The 24398-nt window shown below is 40.1% G+C and overlaps 1 protein-coding gene across 3 annotated transcripts; it reads left to right on the plus strand.

The window, feature by feature from the left end:
• Nucleotides 1-1215: 1215 nt before the first annotated feature.
• Nucleotides 1216-24343, plus strand: IFT56 (intraflagellar transport 56). 3 transcript variants are annotated; one of them, XM_083400307.1, is made up of 18 exons: nucleotides 1216-1381; nucleotides 1685-1822; nucleotides 3541-3633; nucleotides 4810-4924; nucleotides 5116-5165; nucleotides 6106-6251; nucleotides 7291-7462; nucleotides 8165-8239; nucleotides 9099-9201; nucleotides 10651-10706; nucleotides 11808-11861; nucleotides 12717-12780; nucleotides 13751-13839; nucleotides 18196-18279; nucleotides 18621-18690; nucleotides 21052-21158; nucleotides 21822-21955; nucleotides 22843-24343. In XM_083400307.1, exons 2-18 carry the CDS (start codon nucleotides 1685-1687, stop codon nucleotides 22952-22954), a joined length of 1662 nt encoding a protein of 553 aa, XP_083256433.1. In that variant the 5' UTR covers nucleotides 1216-1381; the 3' UTR covers nucleotides 22955-24343. The 3 variants fall into 3 exon arrangements, with proteins under 3 accessions (XP_083256433.1, XP_083256431.1, XP_083256432.1); XM_083400305.1 differs by lacking the exon at nucleotides 1216-1381 and adding an exon at nucleotides 1426-1552; XM_083400306.1 differs by lacking the exons at nucleotides 1216-1381; nucleotides 1685-1822 and having other exon boundaries at nucleotides 3547-3638.
• The last annotated feature ends 55 nt before the right edge of the window (nucleotides 24344-24398 follow it).

Here is a 24398-nt window from a genome sequence, read left to right on the forward strand (position 1 = left end):
CTATATCATACTATGTAAATATTATCAGGTTATATGTCATAAAAGTAGATTTGATACAGGTGGAAGCTTGCAGTATTAAATATATTTACCGGTATGCTTTGTTCTGCGTATCAGCATTCAGTGCTGTGGTATTTTGTGAAAGAATCCCCACATTTAATCTTCAAAAACAGAAATAAGAAACCTCTATTTACAATTAACTTGGGCATGAAAACACTGATCCCCAACCCATCTAAGCTACTTCTCTCCCACTAGGCAGACCACTATCCATTATGTTTTCCCTAGTGGCAGGAAATACATTGATCTGGTTGCAAGTAAAAAATATTCTTGTGGGTTTGCTGTATGATCATTGTGAATGTGTCTATTGCTATTACTTTGCCTTCAACTTTAAGGTTTAAAGTAATGTCTAGTTAAGAGCCTAGGATTTGACATTAGAATATTGGTGTGTTTGAATTACTATAATGAATGAGCTATTCATCTGTAGAGCTGGAGTCTGCAACAAATACTTGGCAGGCTGACAGTTTTTAAGATACAGACAGAATGAGGTATCTCCAGCATTCTCTCATCCAAAAAAAACTAAACCTCAGTAGCAATGGTCCTGGAACTTCTCATTGCTCCCTGCAACACGAGAGGAGTGTGTAATATATAGGTAAAACATTTGCAGAAAGCGCAGAATGGTATCAAGATCTACAAATGCCACACAGCCACTAGCCGCAACCCAAAGCCGGTGATGGGACGTGGTGTCTCGTTGCAGGAGAAAATGCCTAATAATCCTGTTCGAGAATTACGCGTGCTTACTCAATTTTATGAAAGCTAGGGGAGGACTAAAATGTACTAAGAGAGCATTCAAGCAGCTATAGGGACTCAGCTACACAGATGGGCGATGGTAAGCTTGTGGCAAATTCAATATATTTTTCAGAACGCTTTTTAATAAAAGCATTTTCACATCTTCTTTTATATGTGTCTAGATTCCACCTAGGTCTTCATTTTGATTTATAACAGGAGTCATACAAATGTGCTTTAAATCGCAGGATACTGCTGATAAAGACGTTTTCCGCCCTGGCAATCATTTTTTCACATATAAAGAAAAGAAAAATCAGTGACTGGGTCGAGTTGTCTGCGTGTGTCGCTTGAATTAAGAACCTATGGGAGCAGTGCAAAATGTGTGCCTCTCGGAGCAGCTACAAACCAGCGAGCTTCCCAGCTTTCTGAGTAAAATGCAGCCCTGCTGGAGACTGGCTCTCAAGTGGGCCTCTCCTTCCTCCACCCTCCCCGCTCCCCGAAAAAAAACCCGCGGCTGCGTCCCCGCCTCTGCTGCGTCGCCAGCGCGCACGCATTCCTGAAGCAAATTGGGGTAACGTGGCGCGGGATCAGCGGCGGAACTGTGAGTATGGCTGGCAGTTGCCACCCGGTCGTTATTTGATGTTTCCCTGTCCAGATTCCCCTTCCCTAGCTACCGCCCGCCCGCGCGGTTGCCAGGGGAACAGAGTCCTTGGCGAAACAGTAAAGCAGCCGCGGGTTGTAGTGGTTGCGGATTAGGCCTGCGGGCAAAATGGTGAGGGGCAGGGATGTTTTAAGGGGCTCCTCGGAAAATTGGGGAATGGGGCGCGGGGACGACTAGCGGAGCCTCATCCCGCCCCCCCTCACCTATCTCTGCTCTTTCTTCCCTCCCCTCCGCCTTTTGTAGATGCTCTCGCGGCTCAAGCCCGCCGTCGGGGGCGGCTCTCAGTCCGCTGACAAGCGCAAAAAGAAAGGCAAGCGAATCCCGCAGCTGGAGGAGCTGCTGACCCAGCGGGACTTCACTGGGGCCATCGCCCTACTGGAGGTACCAGGGGCGCGGCTTGGAAAATGCGGAGCTTGCGCCAAGAACCGACAGAGACGGCGCTGGGTTGTTCGTGGGTTGTTTTCATTTGTATGGTAGCCTCATGACCAGTGGGAGTTAATGCCTTGGAAATAAGGGGCCTTAACATTCACCCTCCTGTTCCGGCCTTTGATTCCTACAGAGGAAGTGTGGAGAGCCTCAGTGCTCCTTTTTTCTCAGTCTGCTTTTATTTTTCCTGCTTTGTGAGGTGTAGGAGGTGAAGTTTGACCACTGCACAGAATTGCGTTCTGCTGGAGACCTGGTACCACTTCCAGAAGATTACTTAAAACACTCTTAAGTACTGTTCACCATCCTGATACATCACCCGTGACCACTGGTCCTGTTAGCTAGGGGGGATGGGAGTTTTAGTCCCAAAACACCTGGGGGGCAGAGTTTGCCTATGCCTGATTTAAAGCAAGAGTTTTATACCGACTTACTCACTTTCTAATGTCTAAATCAGGGTGGGGAACTTTTTCCAGTCCTTTGTGGGTAGCATTTGAGGGTGGTGGAATATGCCAATATCAGCCATGGAAGGAGGCAAAAGAAAAAACACAGGTGGGGCAATGGATGTGATGCGTACTTTTGTATAGTAGGCTACAAGCCACACAAAAGTCAGATGTTTCTCTGGCAGTAGTAGAGCCGCCCTGCTTACTTGGTCTCCAGTTGCTTTATTGCTGCAAACCAGATGGAAAGGAGGAGGGGCAAGCTTGGCATTGTGCAGACAGATTGTGCCTTGCCAGCACGTTTGCACCATGCCGATCTTGCTGTCACCTCACCCCCTTCTCTGTCTCAGTATGCAGCAGTGATGCAGCTGGAGGGACGTCAGGTGAGTGGCTATTAGGAACAGGCAGCAGTCTGAGAGGTGGGCAGAAGAGGCAGGCGAGCAGGAGGATGATACAGGGGAAGGCCAGCTATTTGTGGGGCTCTGTGTCAGCCAGAGACGGGAAGAGAGGAGGCCAGGACAGAGTTGCAGGAAGACTCGGAGGTGGAAGAGACAGCCCCAGAGAGACTTCTGCTATCCCTCCCCTGCTGTCTCCCAAGGACAAGTTGGGGCTTAAAGTGACAGGAGCAGGTGGAGCTGCCACACAGGAGAAGTTGCTAGTTGCTTGCATACACCACACCAGACGGGGTTTAAGTGAGTTGGAAGGGGTGTGGTCACGCTGTTGCTCCAGCTGTCCAGGTTGGAGCATAAGTGAAGAAGTAGATGCCTAGTGTGAGTGAGGTGTATATCCCTTGCACTCAGAAGGGACCCCAAGGGTCATCTAGTTCAACCGCCTGCAATGCAGGAATCTTTTCCCCATATGCACTAGGTACTGTAGCTTTAAGGCTACTTGTAGTTTGGTTTCAGGCGATGCTGTGACCAACCAATGAATTTCTGCTTATCAAGTTGTTAAAGGCACAGAGTTCAGTTGGGAAAACCAGCTATCAAAGTATTTTAAAAACAAGGTACTGTATGTTACTTGCCTCCAGCCTCCTCGCCACGTTTGTGTATGTCATAAACACTTAAGGCCTTTGAAAGTGAGCCAGGTTAAAACTCTTGAAAATGTCAACCATTATTTGTATCATATCGTGTGGTTTCATTCTAGAAAGTTGCCAGCATAAAATTACTTTAAGGAATAACTTTCATATGAGAGTATCCACGTTTGGGCATCATTTTAATCTTAATGTTTTCCTTCTGGAAGTTTAAGCGTCATGTTGGGGAACAAGATGAAGATGCGGACCTCTGGATTGGATATTGTGCTTTTCATCTGGGTGACTACAAGAGAGCACTGGAGGTGAGGTGAGGAAATCCTGCTTCCTTTTGGAAGGAAGGGGGATATTGTCTTAATATAAAAAACAGATGGGAGTGGAAAGAGACCTGTCCTAGAGCAGTTCAGCAAAAAGGCATGCCATTGTACTATAAGTCTTGAAACTGAATGGTATATCCTCACGCTGGATTATGATTATGCATGCTAATGGAATCTGAGAGGCATGAGGATAGCAAAGGCAGGATTATTTATTTGACTTACATACTGCACAATTAATAAGGGTTAGGTATTGTCACTTTGCTGCTGCTATTTTCCAAATGTCTATGTTTGTTTAAAGGAAAATATGTCTTGGTATAAAAAGAATTGTGTTTGCATTTCTTTCCCCATAAGGCAGCACATTTAATTTTGGTTTTTCAAAGCCCATTAAAAAAAACTTTATTTGGGATAGCTTGAAATTGGCGAGTTCTTCCATGACCTAAAGATGTCCCCATCTAATGTAAAAGCTGGTATATATCTCTTGATGGTTAAGAAATCAGGAGCTGGATGAGAAATTGTGTTTATCTCTCCCAAACAGCCTATCTCTTTTTGGGCACAGTATCTCAGTTTTCTTTCAACTTCTTTCAACTCTGGCTTATGGTCTATGCAGTCATTGGCATTATTGCACTCATAATTTAGAAGTAGTAAGCAACTTTAAACTCTGTCACATTGAACACAGTTGTAATGCCAACTCGTTAATTAAAGACCTGCATAGTCTTTTTTTCTGGGTTAAAATTTAGTGTGGAAATAAAAAGTAACTCTTGAACTTGCCTTGGAGGATCTTGGCCAGTTGAAAGTGGTCAGTTTAGCTGGTGGCATGCTGAGAACCGGTGTATTATAGTTAAGCAGGTCAGCATTGGGAATGTACGTCTTTAACCTCCCTCTGCAATTCAGAGGTAATAACACTGATCTGCATTGCTGTAAGGATTCCTGAAAAAATAAACATGAAACATTTAATATTTATACAACATGTTCCCTAAGTGTTACTTAGTAGTACATCTTGCTTGATAATACACTAGAAGCGAAGAGCAACATTGTTGGTCCAGATTGATTGATTTACTAAGAATATGTATAAATTCTCAAGATGGCTCAAAACTCAAAATAAAATTTATAATTTCTGTTTGGTGGTTATGGCAGCAGTATATCAAAAACTGTTACTTGTTTCAGGAATATGAAGATCTGACAAAGCGATCTGGCTGCAACCCTGATGTTTGGGTGAATCTAGCATGCACTTACTTCTTCTTGGGAATGTATACACAAGCTGAACAAGCAGCCTTGAAAGGTAAGACGGATAGCTGATGCTATAATATTATATGCATATATCCCACCAAATAGAAATGTACAAATTTGTGTCGTTAGGGTGGTGCACCTGAGCAAATTCATAGTGTTAGTCATGAGTATTTACAAACCCTGAACTGCTCCAAGTGTTGGCATTAAATTTTGTTTTAATGCTCTTTTCGGATTTTCTTTCAGCTCCCAAAAGTAGACTTCAGAATCGCCTATTGTTCCATCTAGCACACAAGGTATGTAGGAAACAAAACCATGCAGAGGCAAGTAGTATTTTGTACTCGGAAGTATTTTGAAACTCAGACCCTACCTTCCCCCATTTTCAAATACTACTAGTTTGAATGAGAATCCTGTCCAACTTGTCTAGGTACAGAAAGGTAGTGCAGAGATAGAGGCTGGGTAGACACAGAGGATGAAAGCCCAGAAGCGGAGTGGTAAGAAGACCCAAGAAGAAAGAGAGCTAAGGGATAAGTTACCTATTGGAAGGCTATACAGTGGTACCTCTGTTTAAGAACTTAATTCATTCTGGAGGTCCGTTCTTAACCTGAAACTGTTCTTAACCTGAGGTACCACTTTAGCTAAGGGGCCTCCCGCTGCACCGCCGCCGTGCAATTTCTGTTCTCATCCTGAAGTAAAGTTCTTAACCCAAGGTACTATTTCTGGGTTAGCGGAGTCTGTAACCTGAAGCGTCTGTAACCAGAGGTACCACTATACTCAGTGGAAAGAGAAGTGGTATCTAAGGGAAATATGGGGTGGAGATGGTAGAGACCTGAAAATTATACATATAGAGAAGCCTTTTATTTAAGCACTTGTCTGGTAGCCATAGGCAACAAGGAATTGTGTACAGATGAGTGCATGACATTCCATGTAGATGAGTGAGAGGGCTAGGAGAGAAGTGCGTCCATATTCTATGGCAAGCACGAAAAGCAAGTGGGCGACCAAAGGAGAGAAGCTCTGTCCTCTGCACCCATCGTAGAGATACAGCAAGCTACTGGAAGCACAATAGAGAGTTCCATCCCTCTTCTGCTAACTTCCAGCATAGTTAAAAAAGGGGTAGTAACTTTTAAGAGCTGATTTACTAGGATAAAGAGTAGTTGCTTACTGCCAGCTGTATTTATTAGTGTGTATGTAGTATGCTCTGCATCTGTGTAATACTAGTTTTTATTTCCCGTATAGTTTGGTGATGAGAAGAAATTAATGAGCTTTCACCAGAATCTGCAAGACATAACAGAAGATCAGCTAAGCCTAGCATCTATCCACTATATGCGGTCTCATTACCAAGAGGCTATTGATATATACAAACGTATACTTCTTGATAACAGGTCGGATATATTTTTCTGTCATTCTCTCTACTTTTTCGACATTTTATTGAAGTTTCAGTGTATCCCTTTCTAACAGTTGGAGTTATACTCTGAGATTATTGCATCTTATTATAAATTCACTGTAGTACATCCCACAACATTGGGCCAGTGGGATCCAGTAGTAAGATTTAAATTTTCCTGTGACTCCCAGAGTAATTTGGATGAAATTACTTAGCACTAAGATCAGAGATTATAGATTCCTTATATTAGCAATTAGTTCTTATATAAAAGATAACAGAGTTTGGAGATTACAGATCTCAGTGCCTGATGTCATACAATGTCAGGTGACTGACAGGTGGGCATGGTTGCATTCCAGAGGTTCTCTGCTGCTGTCCTTGTCCTTCTGCACTGCAGTTTTTGTCTTCTTTCTTGTAGAATTCAGGTTTACTGCAACACTCTCTGTCATGGCTTCTTTCCTCTGATTTCTAGCTGTGACTTTCTGCGCCTGCTTGCCAGCTTCAGTTATAGACCGTATTCCACCTTCCAGCCTTTTAGCCAAACAGAAGAGCTGTCGAGTTTTCTTAAGTTTCTGATTCCCATTGTAACTAGATTTCTTCTCCACCACCTTCGGGTGTTAGTTTCCTGGGCTCACTTGTTGAATTCCCTGACAATCACAGCCTCTGAATAACCCTGTATTTAACAGAAAGCAACCATCTTATAATTAAGCATAAACATAAAGCTACTCAACAGTTGCATTTCTTCATAGATGTCTTAAAATATGCTCAGTATTCAAGGCATAGGTCTTAGTGATCCCATTTGGGTTGTTGCTTGTAGTTTCAGTAAACTCTTTTTTAATCCTTCCATGCACACACTATTGTTCATAGCAAAAGGCATTTGTAAATGCATTACAAACCATTCTGCCAATGATAGAACATGTATTGAGAATACACATGTGCCGTATTATTTGCAAATTTCCATTTAAGAGCATTCTGCTTTAGGTGAATTTTCTGCCACTGAATGTAGTTAAATGAAGAAACTTTGATGTCTTGATGTCTTGCAGGGAATACCTGGCTCTCAATGTATATGTTGCCTTGTGCTACTACAAACTGGATTATTATGATGTTTCACAAGAGGTGCTAGCTGTTTACCTTCAGCAAGTTCCTGATAGCACCATTGCTCTTAACTTAAAGGCTTGTAATCATTTCCGACTCTACAATGGGAAGGCTGCTGAGGTACTTTGTTAAAATGTTTTTCTCACTAAAGTCATAATCTCCTTCATGCAAGTTTCAGTTTTGAAGTAATATTTCAGTTTCTGTAGAGAAGCTCTAACTTTATGCTTTGTACCTCAGTATGTGGTCTGTCTGACTATATGTATGTGTTTCTAGTTATGCTGGTGTCACTTCAAATGAATTCGTCATGTGCCAGTTCAGGTCCACAATATAAGATGCAGGACCACTTTCAGAGGGTTGGCATCATTTGGCACCAGTTGAGGCACACCGCCCAAAAGAGGCACTACCTGGCTAACTCCTGGAACCTCATGGCTCTGCTTGTCCTAGAATCATAGAATTGTAGAGTTGGAAGGGATCCCGAGGGTCATGTTGTCCAATCCCCTGCAAGGTGGGAATCTCAAGGCAAGTGAGCAGTGACGGGGGCAAGAAGAAGGAGCAGCAATTTCTGCTAGCTTTGTTCTCCCTCCGGGCAGTGGTGCAGATTAGGTTCAACAGGAGAGGGCAAGTGAATGGGCAGCAGTAAAGAAGAGGTGGGACAACTCGGGGAGGGGAGGTTGAGAGCATTTTTGTGCAAGCCCCCCCCCCAAAAAAAAATTCTCAAACTGGCTCTGATAATATTTTTTTGAGTAGTGTCAAAGGTTACTTCTGTTGATTGTGTGTTCTGTTCTTCCACTCACTGTTTTGCAATTTCTGAAAAAAATTAAGGCAGAGCTTAAGAGCTTGATGGACAGTGCTTCAACATCGTTTGAGTTTGCTAAGGAACTCATTAAACACAATTTGGTGAGTAACAATTATGAAAGTAGCTAGCTTGCATAATTTTTATGACGTTCCGAATAACATGGGCTGCATTCAAAAGAATGTCTTGTTGGCTGGCCCAAGAAAGTATTGTGTGAGGTGCAAGTAGTCTGTAAACCTAGTCCTCTCTTCCAGTTGTTTCCCCATGTTCAAATGTGCATAACTAACCCCAGGTGTGAAAAGGTGGTTTTGTTATCCATAAAGACTCTCCTTAGACAAGTTTCTAAGTATGCACAACTAACTGCTTTTGCCCATATTCAATCTTTATTTTCGTCATCTTTCTCTCTGTTTCTCTCCCCATCCCCAAGGTCAACCCAAATAACTTATTTTGGAATATTTGCTTATGAAGCTAAGATGTCGTGTACAAAAATAAAGATAATTGTTTTGAGCTGTGCAGGAATTGGTATTTTCATGATGTACAAATTCTTGAAATTTAGTGGTGGAGTAACTTGTAAAATTCAAAAGCAGAATATATGACACATTCATAATTCACCGGAGGCTTGTTGCCTCTTAGTTTAACAAACATTTCAAAATGCATGTATAGTGGAACCTCGGTTTACGAACTTAATCCATTCCGGAAGTCCGTTCTTAAACCGAAACCATTCTTAAACCGAGGAGCGCTTTCCCTAATGAGGCCTCCCACCGCCAGTGCTCTTCCACCATTTGGATTCCGTTCTTAGACCAAGGTAAAGTTCTCAAATCGGGTCACTCCTTCCAGTTTTGCGCAGTTCTTAAACCGAATAGTTTGTAAACAGGGCTGTTCTTAAACCAAGGTACCACTGTAAGATGGTTCGCTGCAGGTTGCTTGCTGCTGTACTAATGCAGTGAGGACTTTCTTCTGCAGGTTGTATTCCGAGGAGGGGAGGGGTCTCTCCAAGTACTGCCTCCCCTGGTTGATGTCATACCTGAAGCCAGATTGAATTTAGTAATCTACTACCTTCGGCAAGGTAAGCACATCTTCTGGATTTTGACTTCTTTTGTCCCTTAAAGTGATTCTTTTCCTCCACATAGGGTACAAGGGGGTCTTTGTTTTGAGGACTGGCATATAGGTTGGTAACTTTTTACAATTAAATAAATTGCTTAGATTCCTAGCTTGTGAAAAAAGACAGCTGTAAATGACTGAAAAAATCGATCAGCCCAAGAAGATACAGTGGTACCTCGGGTTACATACACTTCAGGTTACAGACTCCGCTAACCCAGAAATAGTGCTTCAGGTTAAGAACTTTGCTTCAGGATGAGAACAGAAATCGTGCTCCGGCGGCGCAGCAACAGCGGGAGGCCCCATTAGCTAAAGTGGTGCTTCATGTTAAGAATAGTTTCAGGTTAAGAACGGACCTCTGGAACGAATTAAGTACTTAATCCGAGGTACCACTTTATTCTTTTGCTAGTGGAACATTTCATTTTCCTGAAGTTGCTATGAAATAAGATCTGTGTGCTTGGTTGCAGTTAGAGGCAGCTGAGCCATCAGAAGATGGCTTTGCAACTGTACTTCCATGCAGAGGTTTTATAAGGACTTAAATAAGCATACCTGAGACAAGGAAGCTACATGGCATCTCTGCTCCTCACTCCTCTATGCAAAACGCCATACAATGTGAGATCTATTTTTGCCACGTTGTTTCCCATAAACTGCAACCTAGGCATATTAATTGGGAGAATCTGTAACATCTTCTTTGTTGTGATGCTAAATGTTTGTAATGAAAAAAACATTTTTAGTAAAAAAAAAAAAGTTTGCCTAAATTAAGTGTAATTCCAGTTCTTGATTTGTCTGAGTTATACATCTGAATAAATTTTTAGTTAATTATCTTTTATCTTTTGGTTGTAACAATGATGGGAATTAGCAGAAAAAGCCCAATTTCTAACATCTTGAGTCAAAATACAGTTCTTCAAAATCTTACCGTGCAATTCTGAGCATATGTATTCAGAAGTAAGTAGGGCTTACTCCCAGGTAAGTGGATTTAGGATTGCAGCATTAGTCTATTTTCCCAAAAGGTTGCATTATTTAGTGTCAACATTTTTGAATCAAAAATTCTTCTTAGGTGAAGCTCAATCACAGGCGGTTAGCCCTCTTCCTGTCCCATCCTCACAGGATGAATAAATGTATGAGAGTAAAGAATGTGATTTATTTTTTTATCTTGCCCCTGTTCTGTTCAGAAGGCATCTGCTAATCCATTTTATTAAAAAAAGACCTTTGCTCTGAAAAAATAGCAGAAAATAAAAAACGACTTAACCCATATTTGTTATAAAGACTAAAGAAATGTATCATCAGCAAGTACACATTTGTTGCAGTTTATGGTTCCTTTTCATCCTTTGTTTTTGAATGCCTTTATGAAAAGATGAATTATGATGTGGGAAGGTGACATGGGAAATACAATATGCACTGTAATGTGTTCTTTCAGATGATGTGCAGGAAGCCTACAATCTGATTAAAGACCTGGAACCTACAACCCCACAGGTAAAAAGAAATATTTGGATATGATTATACATATAATGGAAGACATGGTCATCTGGGATAGGTTCTGTCAGAGAGTGGAACACTTTCCTAAAAGAAGATATTTGAATCTGTTTACTTTATTTGGACATAAAGTATATCATTCTTGGATCAAAACGAAACAGGCATGCAGATCTTCATCCATTTTTAAAACTATGGTTGAGTCCAGACTAAAGTTGCAATTCTAACCTCACTTGGTTGGATTGAGTCCCGTTGAATTCAATAGGTCTTACTTCTGAGTAGACATGCTTAGGATTGTGCAGTACATTAGTTGCCCTGTGTCCACAGAAATCATTGTGAAAAGGTAGTCCTGTCTTGCCTTAGATTACACTGAAATCAATAGAAACCAAGTGTTAATAGCTTACTCTGGATCTAACTCCGTATCTTTTAATTGTTTGCACCTTGTTTGATAGAGACAGAAGGATGAGTAACACAACACATTTGGTCAAAACCTTAAGACATTGTCAAAATATTTAAGGAGCACAAGAATAGCACAAATAACATATTGTGGTGTCTTTTTTTTTTTTTTTTACAGTTTAGAGATTTATTCCAGTTTCATGAAACTTTAAAACTGTTTCAGTATGCACTATCTTAATGCATTTAAACATGTGTTCTCATATAATATATTGGCTTAAAACTTCAGGGGAAAATACATAGATCTTAAAACCTATGCTGGTTCTGTACTAAAAGACAGTGAATGGAAACAGTATTTTATAGGAAGAGAAGCATTTATTTGACAGACTTTTCAAATTAGGTTCAGAGCTAGGTTCAGAGCCAAAAGAAGAACTGGAAAACTGAGCAGAAGATCCCCCCCCCCCAATTTATAATTTCCCTCCTTTTTATAATGTGTTCTCTGAACTACAGCCTCTGATTATTTCATGCAAGTTACTAACTGCGCGTGTCAAGATTGATTTTGGTTTATATATTTAATACAGTTACTTAGAAACCATGGAAACAGGCTATTCAGAAATCTATGTATTTGTAAAGCAATTTGAACAGAATACTTCACAAGTTGCTTTAAAGCTTCAGTAAATGGTTGTCTCATTTTATATAATCTTTCTCTAGGAGTATATCCTAAAGGGAGTGGTGAATGCAGTCCTTGGGCAGGAAATGGGCTCAGTGAGTACAATACCTTTTTTACATCAGTAATTCATGTGGAGTACAGGAGAACACATTGCAATTCAGCTAACAGGTTGATTTTGATACTAACTTGCCTCTTGCTCTTTTGTATTTCCTACATATTTGCCAGTGACAAAATGGAATTGTGAATCATCATATACACTAATGATGATGCTATAGGGTGATATCAGCATGTTTAGAGGAACCTCAAAATTTCTAGAAATAGAAAAAATATTGGGAGTAGGATTTAAGAAGGCAAAGCCCAAGACACTCCCATGGGGACTGAGTGTGCTCTGTGGCCTCAGAATGCAGAGTATTGGTGGAGAGGTAGGGGGAAATTAAAGACTTGATGGTGGAGGAATGAACTATGCTGCACAAAGGCAAGGTTGGATAGCTGGGACACTGAACAGGAATCCTGCATATAGTAACATTTTTGTGACAGGGTTGAATATTTCTGAAAGTCAATAAACTTAGGCTCTCCAGTCTACGGACAACTAGAGAGACTAGGTTTATTGCCCCCACACGTACTGCCTGAATTCCTTTGGCATCTGCAGGTGGATGAGGAGATAACCAAGGTACTAAAACCCTTTTATTCTCTATTGTTAGCTGAAGTCTGTTATCTGGACAATGACTTTTTGTTTTCTTGTAGTGGATTTTAAAAGAGTTCTATTATTTTACACTTATATTATTATTTTAAAAGCCAAATCAAAATAATAAACTTTGTTTCTCTATCTGTTTTTACATAACATCTGCATGTAATATTTAGTTTGGTCTCCATATTCCAAAGATTTGTCTGTGCTCTGCCCCATTGCTCAGCGCTTTCATGGATTTAATGTTTCTTTGTTTCTTTTCCAGAGAGACCACTTGAAAATTGCTCAGCAGTTCTTTCAGCTGGTAGGAGGATCTGCCAGTGAATGTGGTATGTTTTAACTTTTCTTTTTTCTCATTCCTTCAGATGTCAATATTGCCAGTGAATGCAACCATTTTGTTACCTGGGTCAAGTAAAAAACATGGTTAATATCTTTCTCTGTCTTAGTGACCTGAACCATATATATACACTGTACTTACATCTGCCACCAAAAACAGAGGCCTCATGTCTAGTTCGCTGTAATGTCTAATTTGCCTTACTTGGATCATGGCTTAACAATATTGCTCACTTTCCTGACTTTTCTGTACATTCCTGTACATTTGGTTATCCCCTGCTAACAGAAAATTCCTAACATAATTAGGAAAAGTTGTAGAAGACTTAACAGGAGAATTGAGGAACTCGACACGCAGGTTGCATTTTCACAGATCATAATATGTACATTGTTTAGGTTGATCTTAAATTTGTACATCCTAATCTGCATAGGTTATGAAAGTTCATATCATACTAAGCTCTTTAAGGTACTGCAGTGGACTAATATGGCTACATCTCTAAAATATTTTCAATATAATACATTAGGAGAGCCTGCTCTTTCCCCCCTTTATAGGAATCCTGTGTTCAACCATGCATAAGACTATTTTTACACTGGGATGTTTTCTTGTGTCGTGGAAGTATTGCTTATGTTTTATGCAAACGGGAATGTTTAAGCAAGTTCCACAATCCCAAAACAAGAGGACGCCTCTTGCTGGTCAGCTAAGAAACAGAGGAAAATAGTGAAAGAACACCTGACTGATAGTTCAGTTGGAAACCAATATGTGTAATATGCTATATCAAAAACACTTAGGGCTATTTTTCTCAACTTGTCAAACTTATTCTGAGTGCAGACTTGTTTGCCACAAAGTATAAACTGACCTGGTAGCCAGATTGTGGTTCTGGGCTATTATAGATAGAGATGCTGGACTATGTTATCTCAGAAATAAACTAATCAGACTCAAAAATTGTGCATATAACTTCTGTTCTTCAGATACAATCCCCGGGAGACAGTGCATGGCATCTTGCTTCTTTCTGCTCAGGCAGTTTGATGATGTCCTTATTTACCTTAACTCAGTGAAGGTTAGTACGTTTTATATCAGCTGGTAAAGGTAGGTACCCCTGCCCGTACAGGCCAGTCTTGACAGACTCTAGGGTTGTGCGCCCATCTCACTCAAAGAGGCCGAGGGCCAGCGCTGTCCGAAGACACTTCCGGGTCACGTGGCCAGCGTGACATCACTGCTCTGGCGAGCCAGAGCTGCACACGGAAACGCTGTTTACCTTCCCGCTAGTAAGCGGTCCCTATTTATCTACTTGCACCCGAGAGTGCTTTCGAACTGCTAGGTTGGCAGGCGCTGGGACCGAACGGGAGCGCACCCCGCCGCGGGGATTCGAACCGCCGACCTCTTGATCAGCAAGCCCTAGGCGCTGAGGCTTTAACCCACAGCGCCACCCGCGTCCCATATCAGCTGGTAGTCTCCTACAAATCTTTGCATGTATTACTTTGTGTGTGATGCATAAACTTGCCACACAAAAAATGGAGGTGAAAAGAAGGGATGGTTATCTCAATCACATTTCTGAGAGAGTTTTATTTTAAAATATAAATATATATTCAGCCCTTTGGGGCAAGTGCCCTCATAAGGCAGCATAGAAAAACAGTTGTATAAAACATATAAAAGGAACATCTTAAAATATACATTACATCACTTTGAAAAATTATCACTGAAGCATCATCAATTGAATAAAGGCAGATCAAAACAAAAATGCCTTAAGAATTCTTTTTAAAACCACCAGTGAAAGGGCAATATACACTTTATGAATGACTGCGTTTCATAAGTATAGGTCAAGCCCTGAATATCCGGTACCCATCAGCTTAAACTTTCTTCTTGACAGGACAGAGAGAACGACATGTGATGCTGACTTTTGAGCTTGGACAGGGTCATAGACACCTCTTAGAAACTTTGGCGGTTATTTCAGCTTTTTTATATGCTTAAGTAAATGTAGGTGCAGGCCGTACTTTAGATAACCTGATCCCAAATCATTTAACATTGTAAAAGTTCACAAGTGCTTGTGCCTTATTTTTCTGGCATTTTCAGTGAGCATTCGATCGTCAGCCCTCTTTTTCTAAGTTCCAGTTTAAACTCCACTATGTATGTAATTAGGATTTTGTGCTTCTGTTGAATGTCATCTGCCATTCTGTGGACATTCTATCCAGTTTAAAGAAAACATTTGGAGCTTTTTCTCTCCCCACTGACTGAGACTTTACCACCCTAAATAATTTACTGCTGTGTGCAAACTTCCTATCCATGCTTAATTCCAGATATCTAACTTACTATTTTTAATAACAGTTGTCCTAATACATCTTTGAAAGGTCTCACTGTTTGGACCTCCAAGCCTATTGCAAAGGCTCTCTTATTTATTCCTATAATAACAAATTATTAAAATGGACAGGTTCAGAAAAGGACAACCAAAATGATAAAATGGGTAGATCAACTCTCCTATGGGGAAGGGTTACAACAGTTGGGACTTTTTACTTTAGAGAAAAGTTGAGTAGGAGGAGACATGATAGAGACAGGATAGACATGTTGGGGGAACGGTGAATAGGGATCATGGTTTGCTGCTTCCATTAGCACTAGGCGGGAGGAATGAAACAGGAGCGATTTCTGTGTTCAGAATAAACCATTATCTATAGTTTTGTTATATGAGAACTGAGCTGTTGTAGAAAGGAATGAAAGAGATGAAAACAGAAGCAAATTAAAAATTAAAGGCCCGCAAAGAGAGTCTAAAAACTGAGTACAATATAGAACTGATTAAATAAAAGTGCTTGAGTAAGCAGCTGGTGAGATATACCTGAAGACTGGTAGCACTGAACAAAGCCTGATTCATAATCTGATCATACAGTTAATTTGGTGTTTACACATTCCATTCTGACTGAGGCTTGGTGTCTGTTGGCATTCTGCCACTTTCTGTTCCCAACCAGTGTGTCTGGCAAGTGCTTTGTACCTCCCACACAGCCAAAGATATCAGCACAAATGACTTTCCCACAACTGAAGGTGAACAGTGCTTTTTCCTGGGCAACTACTTGGCATGGATGTGGGCAAAAAAGTGCTTTGATCAAGTTCCACTTCTACATGGTTGTTATTTTGCTACCGTTCTGAAATTCTTAGTCACTTAGGTGTGGTCACCTTGCCCATGTTTATGTAAGGGCTGAACCAAATAGGAAAGTTTATCTGTGAAAGATCTAAGGAATTATCCCAAAGCGCATATGACAGGGATTTAATAAGGATGTCTTCTATTATTCAGTGATCACACAGTAACAGCACAAAATCGGTATCTCCACAGAACTTTAGTATCCCAAGAATCTCCACTTTTATTTTAAAGAGCAAGTGTCTCGCTTTCTGTTTGTGAAAATATTTCCAAGTGTGGGAAACCCTAGGTAAAATCTCATAACTGAGCATTGATGCTGAATGGGGCCAAGCTTCAATGTACTGACTAATGCCTTGTCGTTCTGCAGTTATACAAATGAGCAGAAATAGCATTTAGGACAATATGCTCTGGGCTGTCCTTTGTATCAAGAGTATGTGGGCAGGGGGTGTATCTTACCATACAGTACACAGTGGATGCATTCTGACCTCACATTTCCTGAAATTCCAGCTCATGGATCATACCTGCTTTTCTCATTCTTTCGTGCATCTGGCTTAATAAAATATTTCTGTAAAACAATTTGACATGTTAACTGAACTGGCAATCTGGCTTAAACAATCCAGCCAAATCAGAATCAATGTGTAGTTTGCAATCCTAGTTTGCAGGGATTGCTCATATCACAGTTTGCCAGTTTGAATGTCACAGAAAACTCTGTTTTGGCAAACCAGGGAATGCTATATTAAGTTGAATGCACAAGGGGAGGAGGGTGGATGTGTACATTCAGTTAATTCATGATTAGTGAATATGACATCTAGCTGCAGCGAATGTAATTAGGGTGGCCAGGCAAAAAAAATAGACAGGCTGCTGCACCTTTAATAGTTGTTGGAAGAAGAGAGAAATTCATCAAGTGTAGTTGGACTGGTGAAATTCTGTCTTCTACATACAACTTTTAAAGGTTGCTTATCCTATTTTTCATCTTGTCACACTAAAAGTAACCTATTCATAAAAATGGGTGAAAGAAATCTAGAATCCTATACATATTCTACATCTCCTATTATGCATATTTGTTGTTGTTTAGTTGTGTCCGACTCTTCGTGGCCCCATGGACCAGAGCATGCCAGGCACTCCTGTCTTCCACTGCCTCCCGCAGTTTGGTCAGACTCATGTTTGTAGCTTCAAGAACACTGTCCAACATCTCGTCCTCTGTCGTCCCCTTCTCCTTGCGCCCTCAATCTTTCCCAACATCAGGGTCTTTTCCAGGGAGTCTTCTCTTCTCATGAGGTAACCAAAGTATTGGAGCCTCAGCTTCAGGATCTGTCCTTCCAGTGAGCACTCAGGGCTGATTTACTTAAGAATGGATAGGTTTGTTCTTCTTGCAGTCCATGAGAGAGTCTGCTCCAGCACCATAATTCAAAAGCATCAATTCTTCAGTGATCAGCCTTCTTTATGGTCCAGCTCTCACTTCCATACATCACTACAGGGAAAACCATAGTACATCATATATCTCTCCTGCTTTTGACTCCAGTGGCAATTTCTTATGCAATTCTCTTTGGATGTGGGTACACATTAAGTACAGAATACTCATGGATTGCAAATAGGAATACTGCATGCATGAATTACTGGTACTCACTGTTTTATCAATTTAGTTCTGAAATGGTTTTATCACTTCCAGGACTGCTGCACTAAGGAACCCAAACTATTTGAACATACAGTACAGTGGTACCTCGGGTTACATACGCTTCAGGTTACAGACTCCACTAACCCAGAAATAGGGCTTCAGGTTGAGAACTTTGCTTCAGGGTGAGAACAGAAATTGTTCTCCAGTGGCATGGCAGCAGCAGGAGGCCCCATTATCTAAAGTGGTGCTTCAGGTTAAGAACAGTTTCAGGTTAAGTATGGACCTCCGGAACGAATTAAGTACTTAACCCGAGGTACCACTGTAGTATGGTTCTAAGGAGATCTTCAGCACTCACAGAACTAAATTATGGAATTAGACATGAATGTTTTGAAGAGTTGGGTAGAGATTTAGAGAAAGAGGCAGTTTTTTCACAGCAGGATTTAACATGCCCAGAAAGAAAGGCATACGAAAGAAAGCTGCCACCCTGCAATTTCTGGCTTGGAACTTACCCCAAATCCATTGTGGCCAGTTCTGTGGAATGTTTCAGCTATGTACTGAGTCGCAAAGCCATTTGAGCTACTATTTGTAAAGGTGTTTTTTTTTTTAACTCTATTATCTGGTACATCTTCAAGTTTTAAAGTATGTTTTTTATTTATTGTGCACAACTTATTTTCCAGAGCTACTTCTACAATGATGACACTTTTAACTTTAACTATGCCCAAGCCAAAGCTGCTACTGGCAATACTAGTGAGGCTGAGGAGGTATGTAGCTTCTTCTTTAAAAACACCACATGCAAGGAACACACTTCCTGATTACCTTCTGGGTCATCTTGGATATGCTCTGAGGATAGCCTTTTTCTGCTTTACTTCTAAAAATATATAATGCCTAGATGACTGCTATTAATTATCCTTCTGCTTAGACTGACTTTCCCTACTTGTGGCCTTTTTAGGTCTTGAAACTTTCTTATATAATGATTCTGTTGAATGTTTTGTTATTTGAAATTCATCTGTATTTTTAAGTAGGCACATACTTATGGTATATATCACGCAGCAGATATTTAATGCAAACAGACATTTGTTTTTTCTATCTGTTTCCCCCTCAGGTGTTCCTCTTGATTCAAAATGAGAAGATAAAAAATGATTTTGTTTATCTCAGCTGGCTAGCTCGCTGCTGTGAGTCACTTTGCCCTGTTATAGAATGTAGATTTTTTTTGTTGCATTAGCCCTGTTGCTATTTCTCCTTAAACTTGTTTTAACCTTGTGGGTGGATTTAATTAATTTTTTAGATATAATTGGATACCTTTATAAGAGGCAAGTGCCCTACAAAAAGTAAATCTTGCCTGTGAGTAAGCAAGAGTGGTTGGGAGTCTACTCAAGGAAAAGGTGGTGTCTTGGTATCACTTGCAAAATATTTCAGCAGAACAAGTACTGGTAAAAATTCTTGTTTGTTCTTGTTCTTTGGGACAAGTACAGCTGAGACAACTGCAATTAAATTTCCAAACATTTAATTGTTTGGTCCCTGCAGCACTCTACCTTAATTACATTTGTGAAAGAGCAATCTGAAGTTCTCATTAGCTATTGATAGCAAATATGCTCACATATTACAGGTTTTAAAAGGCAGCCATCTTGACAGAAGATTTGGCATGAAATTCAGCCCACATGGCTCTTGCTAACCATAGAGAGTTTGTGATAATTTTATGAAACAGGATATTTTGGCTCAGAGTTTGGGTTCAAAGTGATACATACAGGTGGTACAATACAGTAGAGAACCCTTAGATGGTTTGTCTCTTAAACATCACCTTTCTTGGCTTCTAAAATAGGATGGGCTGTTATTTTCTGCCCTGTAACTTTCCAGTTACCCACACAAACATAGGAAGGGGTGAACTTTGACCTCCCAACACACAGTAAGAAGTAGAATATGCTATCTGGTTTCTTAGTAAGGAAGTCAGTCAGGTTCAGACAGGCAGATCTCTCTAAAAGCTTCATAAATAATCTAGATGAACTTAGACATGTTACATTGCTGGGGTGGGGGGAAGCTGGCAAGAATTGCACAAAACTAGGAAATTTTATTTTATGGATTTGGATTCTGGATCACCTTCAAAGGTAGCCCCATGCAGAGCACATTGCAGTAGTCCAAGCTGGAGATAACTAGAGCATGCACCACTGTGGCAAGACAGTCCGCGGGCAAGAGCACTGGGGTTACGGAAATTGCAGTGGCAGCTTCTGCCAGCAGGAAGTTATACAATTGAGGTTTTCCAGTGTGACAGTGTGCATGTTTATGTGTGCAGCAATATATTGTGCAAAGTGACTGATGTAATAATGTATGCAGAGCTCTGAATTTCTCTCAAAAATGGAATCAGTTGCCTCTTTAGAATCCTGGTTCCTTTACTGTGCTCTGTGAAGAATTGTCAGACAATTAAATGCTATTAGAGAATATTGTAGCAAAATAAATGCTGAATTGGTATCATCCTCTGCCATTGGTAAAAGTGCAGTGGTGTTAGCTGTCATGGCTTATAAGTGTTAATTGGTTTTAGAGTCAACTGTTTCTACTGTGTTTGGTGTCGAGTAACTCTAGGTAAGGGCACTATATTTTTAAATAGCTGCTGTTGTTTAGTCGTTTCCAACTCTTCGTGACCCCATGGACCAGAGCACACCAGGCATAAATAGCTATACCAATGTAAATATATAATAATCATTATGTGGACAATTATCTATAAGTTTTATTCTTAAAGTGCAGTAATAATAAGCCTCCTTTCAAAGAATAGTATAACACCAATATTTCTGGGAACCTTATAAGCATTGCTATTAAATGGACCTTAAAATTACAGACATGATATGAAATAGATACTTATGCTAAACTGGGTATATACAACTAAATGCTTTTATAATTGAATACCATTCATCTGTTTGACCAGTGTTTTTACATGACCACAGAAGAGCAATATAAGGCTAAGGAAATTAATGCTCCTGGTGTATACTTGTTTGGAATAAGTGTAGAAATACAAGGAGTGTTAACTTCTGTGTACATATTATATAGAGAAGAGCAGAAAAGAGCAACTGGTGTTGAAAACAGGAGGACTACTAACTGAATTTTCTAATAGACCTTTTTTGTCTATTCAAATGTTCAGCCTGTCACAAGGAGATGCCTGCCATGTGCTCAAATTCCAAGGCAGGCATGATACGTCTATAGTTTATGAGCATTGTCCCACAGAATCTGAATCTCCTAATTGCAGAATTGGAGAAGCACTGGCCTTTTATATAAATTAAGATAACAGTTCATTGCCAAAAATTAAAATGCAGATTACCTCTGTGCTAATTAGACATGGGATGGATTTCCTGACACTTTTTTGTATCTCCTGATTATTAGAATGTGGCTTTTTGTACTGCAGGTAGCAATGGGTGTGTTACATTGGTTTTTACCTTATCTGAATGATAGAAATAAAGAGGTGTACTGCTGATTAGAATGCTTATCCACTTTTGCAAACACTGTGTGATGACATGTCTCCACTAGCTCTAGCTTTTTGTTAATTGCAGACATTATGAATAAGAAGCCACGACTAGCCTGGGAGCTGTACCTGAAGATGGAAACCTCAGGAGAGTCTTTCAGCCTTTTGCAACTAATTGCAAATGACTGCTACAAAGTGAGCCTCCCTCTCTTCCCCTCCCATCATTAGTTATTAGTATCAGTTATTACCCCCTAAGAGACTACTGAATTTTTTTAATGAACTGAATATTTTCTAGCCCTTGGAAAGTTGGAACATTTTGCCTGCAAAAGCATATACTTTACCTCTGAGCAAAATTCATTCCCTATATTAGTAGTGAATATAAAATTTTAATTCTAAGATTTAAGAAACAAGCATAAAAGTGTTAATTGGGAAGCAAACTTCATTCACTACCATGCTTCACTAGGTATCTAAAGTATTTCAAGCTAAGCCAATAAAAGTTTCTTAACTTAGGCTTGTTCTTTTACTGCTGTATTCAAGTCAACTAGCATGATGATGAATACATTGGTGCGGCTACATCTAGAGGAGTGTTTAGAACTGTTTGTGCAATTGGCAGATTATTTAGTTGGAGGCATTGTGCTCCTTTCTGTGTATGATTTAAGTGTTTCTTTACAGTAGTGTTTTAACACAAGATGATTTTCATAACTTGCCTGTTTATAAAATTGGAGTGTGCCTGATCCCCTGATTGGGATCAGAAAATTTCCGCTGGCTTCTGTTATTTGTTCTTATGAATGGCTGTATTATTTTATATTTCTGATGTAAGATTAGTGCCTTGAGCATGTAACTTTCTTTCCTGTACAGATGGGCCAGTTTTACTATTCTGCAAAAGCCTTTGATGTTCTGGAAAGACTGGATCCTAACCCTGAATACTGGGAAGGCAAAAGGGGTGCTTGTGTGGGCATCTTCCAGATGATCATAGCTGGCAGAGAACCCAAGTACGTACACTGATTTTCTTTGTACTACCTTGGGGTCAGTGTCCTGGATTCTTACACTCTTCTAGCTCACTGTTAAATGTTTATGGCAGGGGCAGGGAACCTTTCTCACCTTGATGGCCACATTCCTTCTGGGCAACCTTTTTGGGGGCTACGTGCTAGTGGTGGGTGGGGTCCAGGGCAAAAGTGGGCAGAACAAATGTAAAACTTACCTTTGTACAGTATGATAGTTTCTATACGCACTTGCACGCCCCTTCCATCCTTCATTCAGACAAGCAAAATGTATTGAGGGAGCTCAAGGGCACATCCCAGTCAGGCAAAAACACTTGGGGTGTGAAGCTGGGCCAGTTAGGGTTGTGACCTGCGTAGGGTTATGAGGGCCAGATAGGGAGGCCTATATGGCCTTATTTCACCCCTGGGTTCCCTACCCTGGTTTATAGGAACAGAAGGATGAAGGCCCAGTCCTTTTCAGTTAAAAAGTCCTAATAACTGATAAATAAACATTTTTAAGAAGGCTTAAACATTACACGTTCACCTCAATAAGGCCAATAAAATGACACAGGAATAAGCAGTTATCGTGCAATGGGCTTTCCAAAGCAATTTGGATACAAAATTGACTAGAAATTTATGCTATCCAACAGTGTTGCTCAGCTGATGGTAGGGCTTCTATCAGCAGAGCAGGGAGGGAAATAGTTTTTAGCCATTTCCCTCTACTGCCCAGAGTGCATTTAAGAAGCTGCTGGGAAGAAGGGCAATTGCTGAAAACTTCTTCACTCGCTGTTTTGCTGACAGAACTCTTACCATCTGCTGAGTGGCACTTTGCAATACAGTCCTTTCTCTTTCAAACTTGTCCTCATTTTTATTTACATCTTTGTCTTTTCTGTCTTCAGAGATACCCTAAGGGAGGTGTTACATCTCTTGAGGAGTACGGGTAACCCGCAGGTAGAGTACATAGTTCGTATAATGAAGAAGTGGGCCAAGGAAAACAGAGTGCCCCTGTAAACCAACATCACCAAAATAATAGAAGTAACTGCCATCTGTGATGTGCCTGACTGGAATATTTGCGGCATCTTCTAGCCTAATACCAGCATTATGCAGACTGTAACAATGCAAAATATTCAGAATAGATATTTATTTTTATATTGATAACTCTTTTTTAAATTTAAACTGTATGTATTGCATATATTTGTGGGAAGAATATGTGACTTTAGTTATGCAACATCTCCCAAGTTCCATTTTTTTTGTACTGCAATTGCTAGTTTTTAACTGTTCAGCTTCAGTCCACGGGTTGTTCTATTTTTGTATATTCAACAGTGCACTGTGTTGGCACTGTACTGAGACTGCTCAAGAACTGGCCTATGCTGCACACAGATGGACTCTAGTCTCATTGTATCACTTCTCAAAGCAAAATACAAAATTAACTCAATAATACTCAGCATTTCATATTAATACTCTTGGAGCTTGTTTGTACGTTAACACTAAGCCAAATCATGGCCTCACTCTGGATATTGCAGCAGCAAGACCAGAGGGAGGAGCAAAGGAGCTGTGATTTTCACTCTGGGTACATGCATTATTGTTCTTTCTCATTAAGTCATAGCTTGGTTTAGTGTGGTTTGTGATCCGAGCCCTGGTCAGTCATTACAAACAATATATTTCTGAATTGTAACAAAACCCCAGCATATGATAGGATGTCTTTTAATTACCGAGGCCTCTTGCATATTGTGAGGCACCTTTTACAGAGAATAGCTGAATCATATGCTGTTCACTTCTTTATCTGGTTCCACAGGGAGGTTTTGTCAATTGATTTAAGAAAGATTGTTAGCTCATGCTATCTACAATTAACATGCTAATCTGAAAGGTACCTACCTTTCCCTGCAAATGTTTGCAATTAGTTTGAGGGATTAGGGGAATTGCTTTCAGATTTTACTCCTGAAAACAAGATTTTGCAGAGACACAAAAGAACATACATTGGAAAAAAAAAACAGTAAAATATGCATTGCACACTTGTACAGTTTTTATGTATGTAGTTCAAAATTATTTTTATGCTTCTAACTTTTCAAAAAAATGTTTATAATCTGCCCAAAATTTTAATTCTCGGGTAAAATCCCAAAGAAATAAAGAAACTTAGAGAGTAACTCATTATGCATATTTAAGTACCTTATAAAAATAGAAAATTTGTTCTCTTGTGAATGTGACTAAAATGAATACTGTATGGTATGTATTGTTATGACTTAATATTATGGTTCTTAATTTAAATAAAAAATATGCAAGGCACTACTACAGGTAATGTGTTTGTGCTTTGCAACTGTAACTCTGAAATACACAATTGAAAATTTGTAATTTGTAATTGAGTAAATTTGCATCAAAGCCTGCTGGAAACAAGAATCAAAATTGGCTGGTCTGTCTCCATCTTTGGGTGAAATACACAGGCTGGTGAAAAATGGGA

This window comes from Podarcis tiliguerta (genome assembly GCF_965153285.1).
Source record: "Podarcis tiliguerta genome assembly, chromosome: 10".
Taxonomy (NCBI): Eukaryota; Metazoa; Chordata; class Lepidosauria; order Squamata; family Lacertidae; genus Podarcis; species Podarcis tiliguerta.

Bases quoted from the DNA above. Each gene is read 5' to 3' on its own strand.
- IFT56 (XM_083400305.1), top strand. The intron at 3,634-4,809 runs GTGAGGTGAGGA...TACTTGTTTCAG, and splicing joins ACTACAAGAGAGCACTGGAG to GAATATGAAGATCTGACAAA. The intron at 8,240-9,098 runs GTGAGTAACAAT...TTTCTTCTGCAG, and splicing joins AACTCATTAAACACAATTTG to GTTGTATTCCGAGGAGGGGA.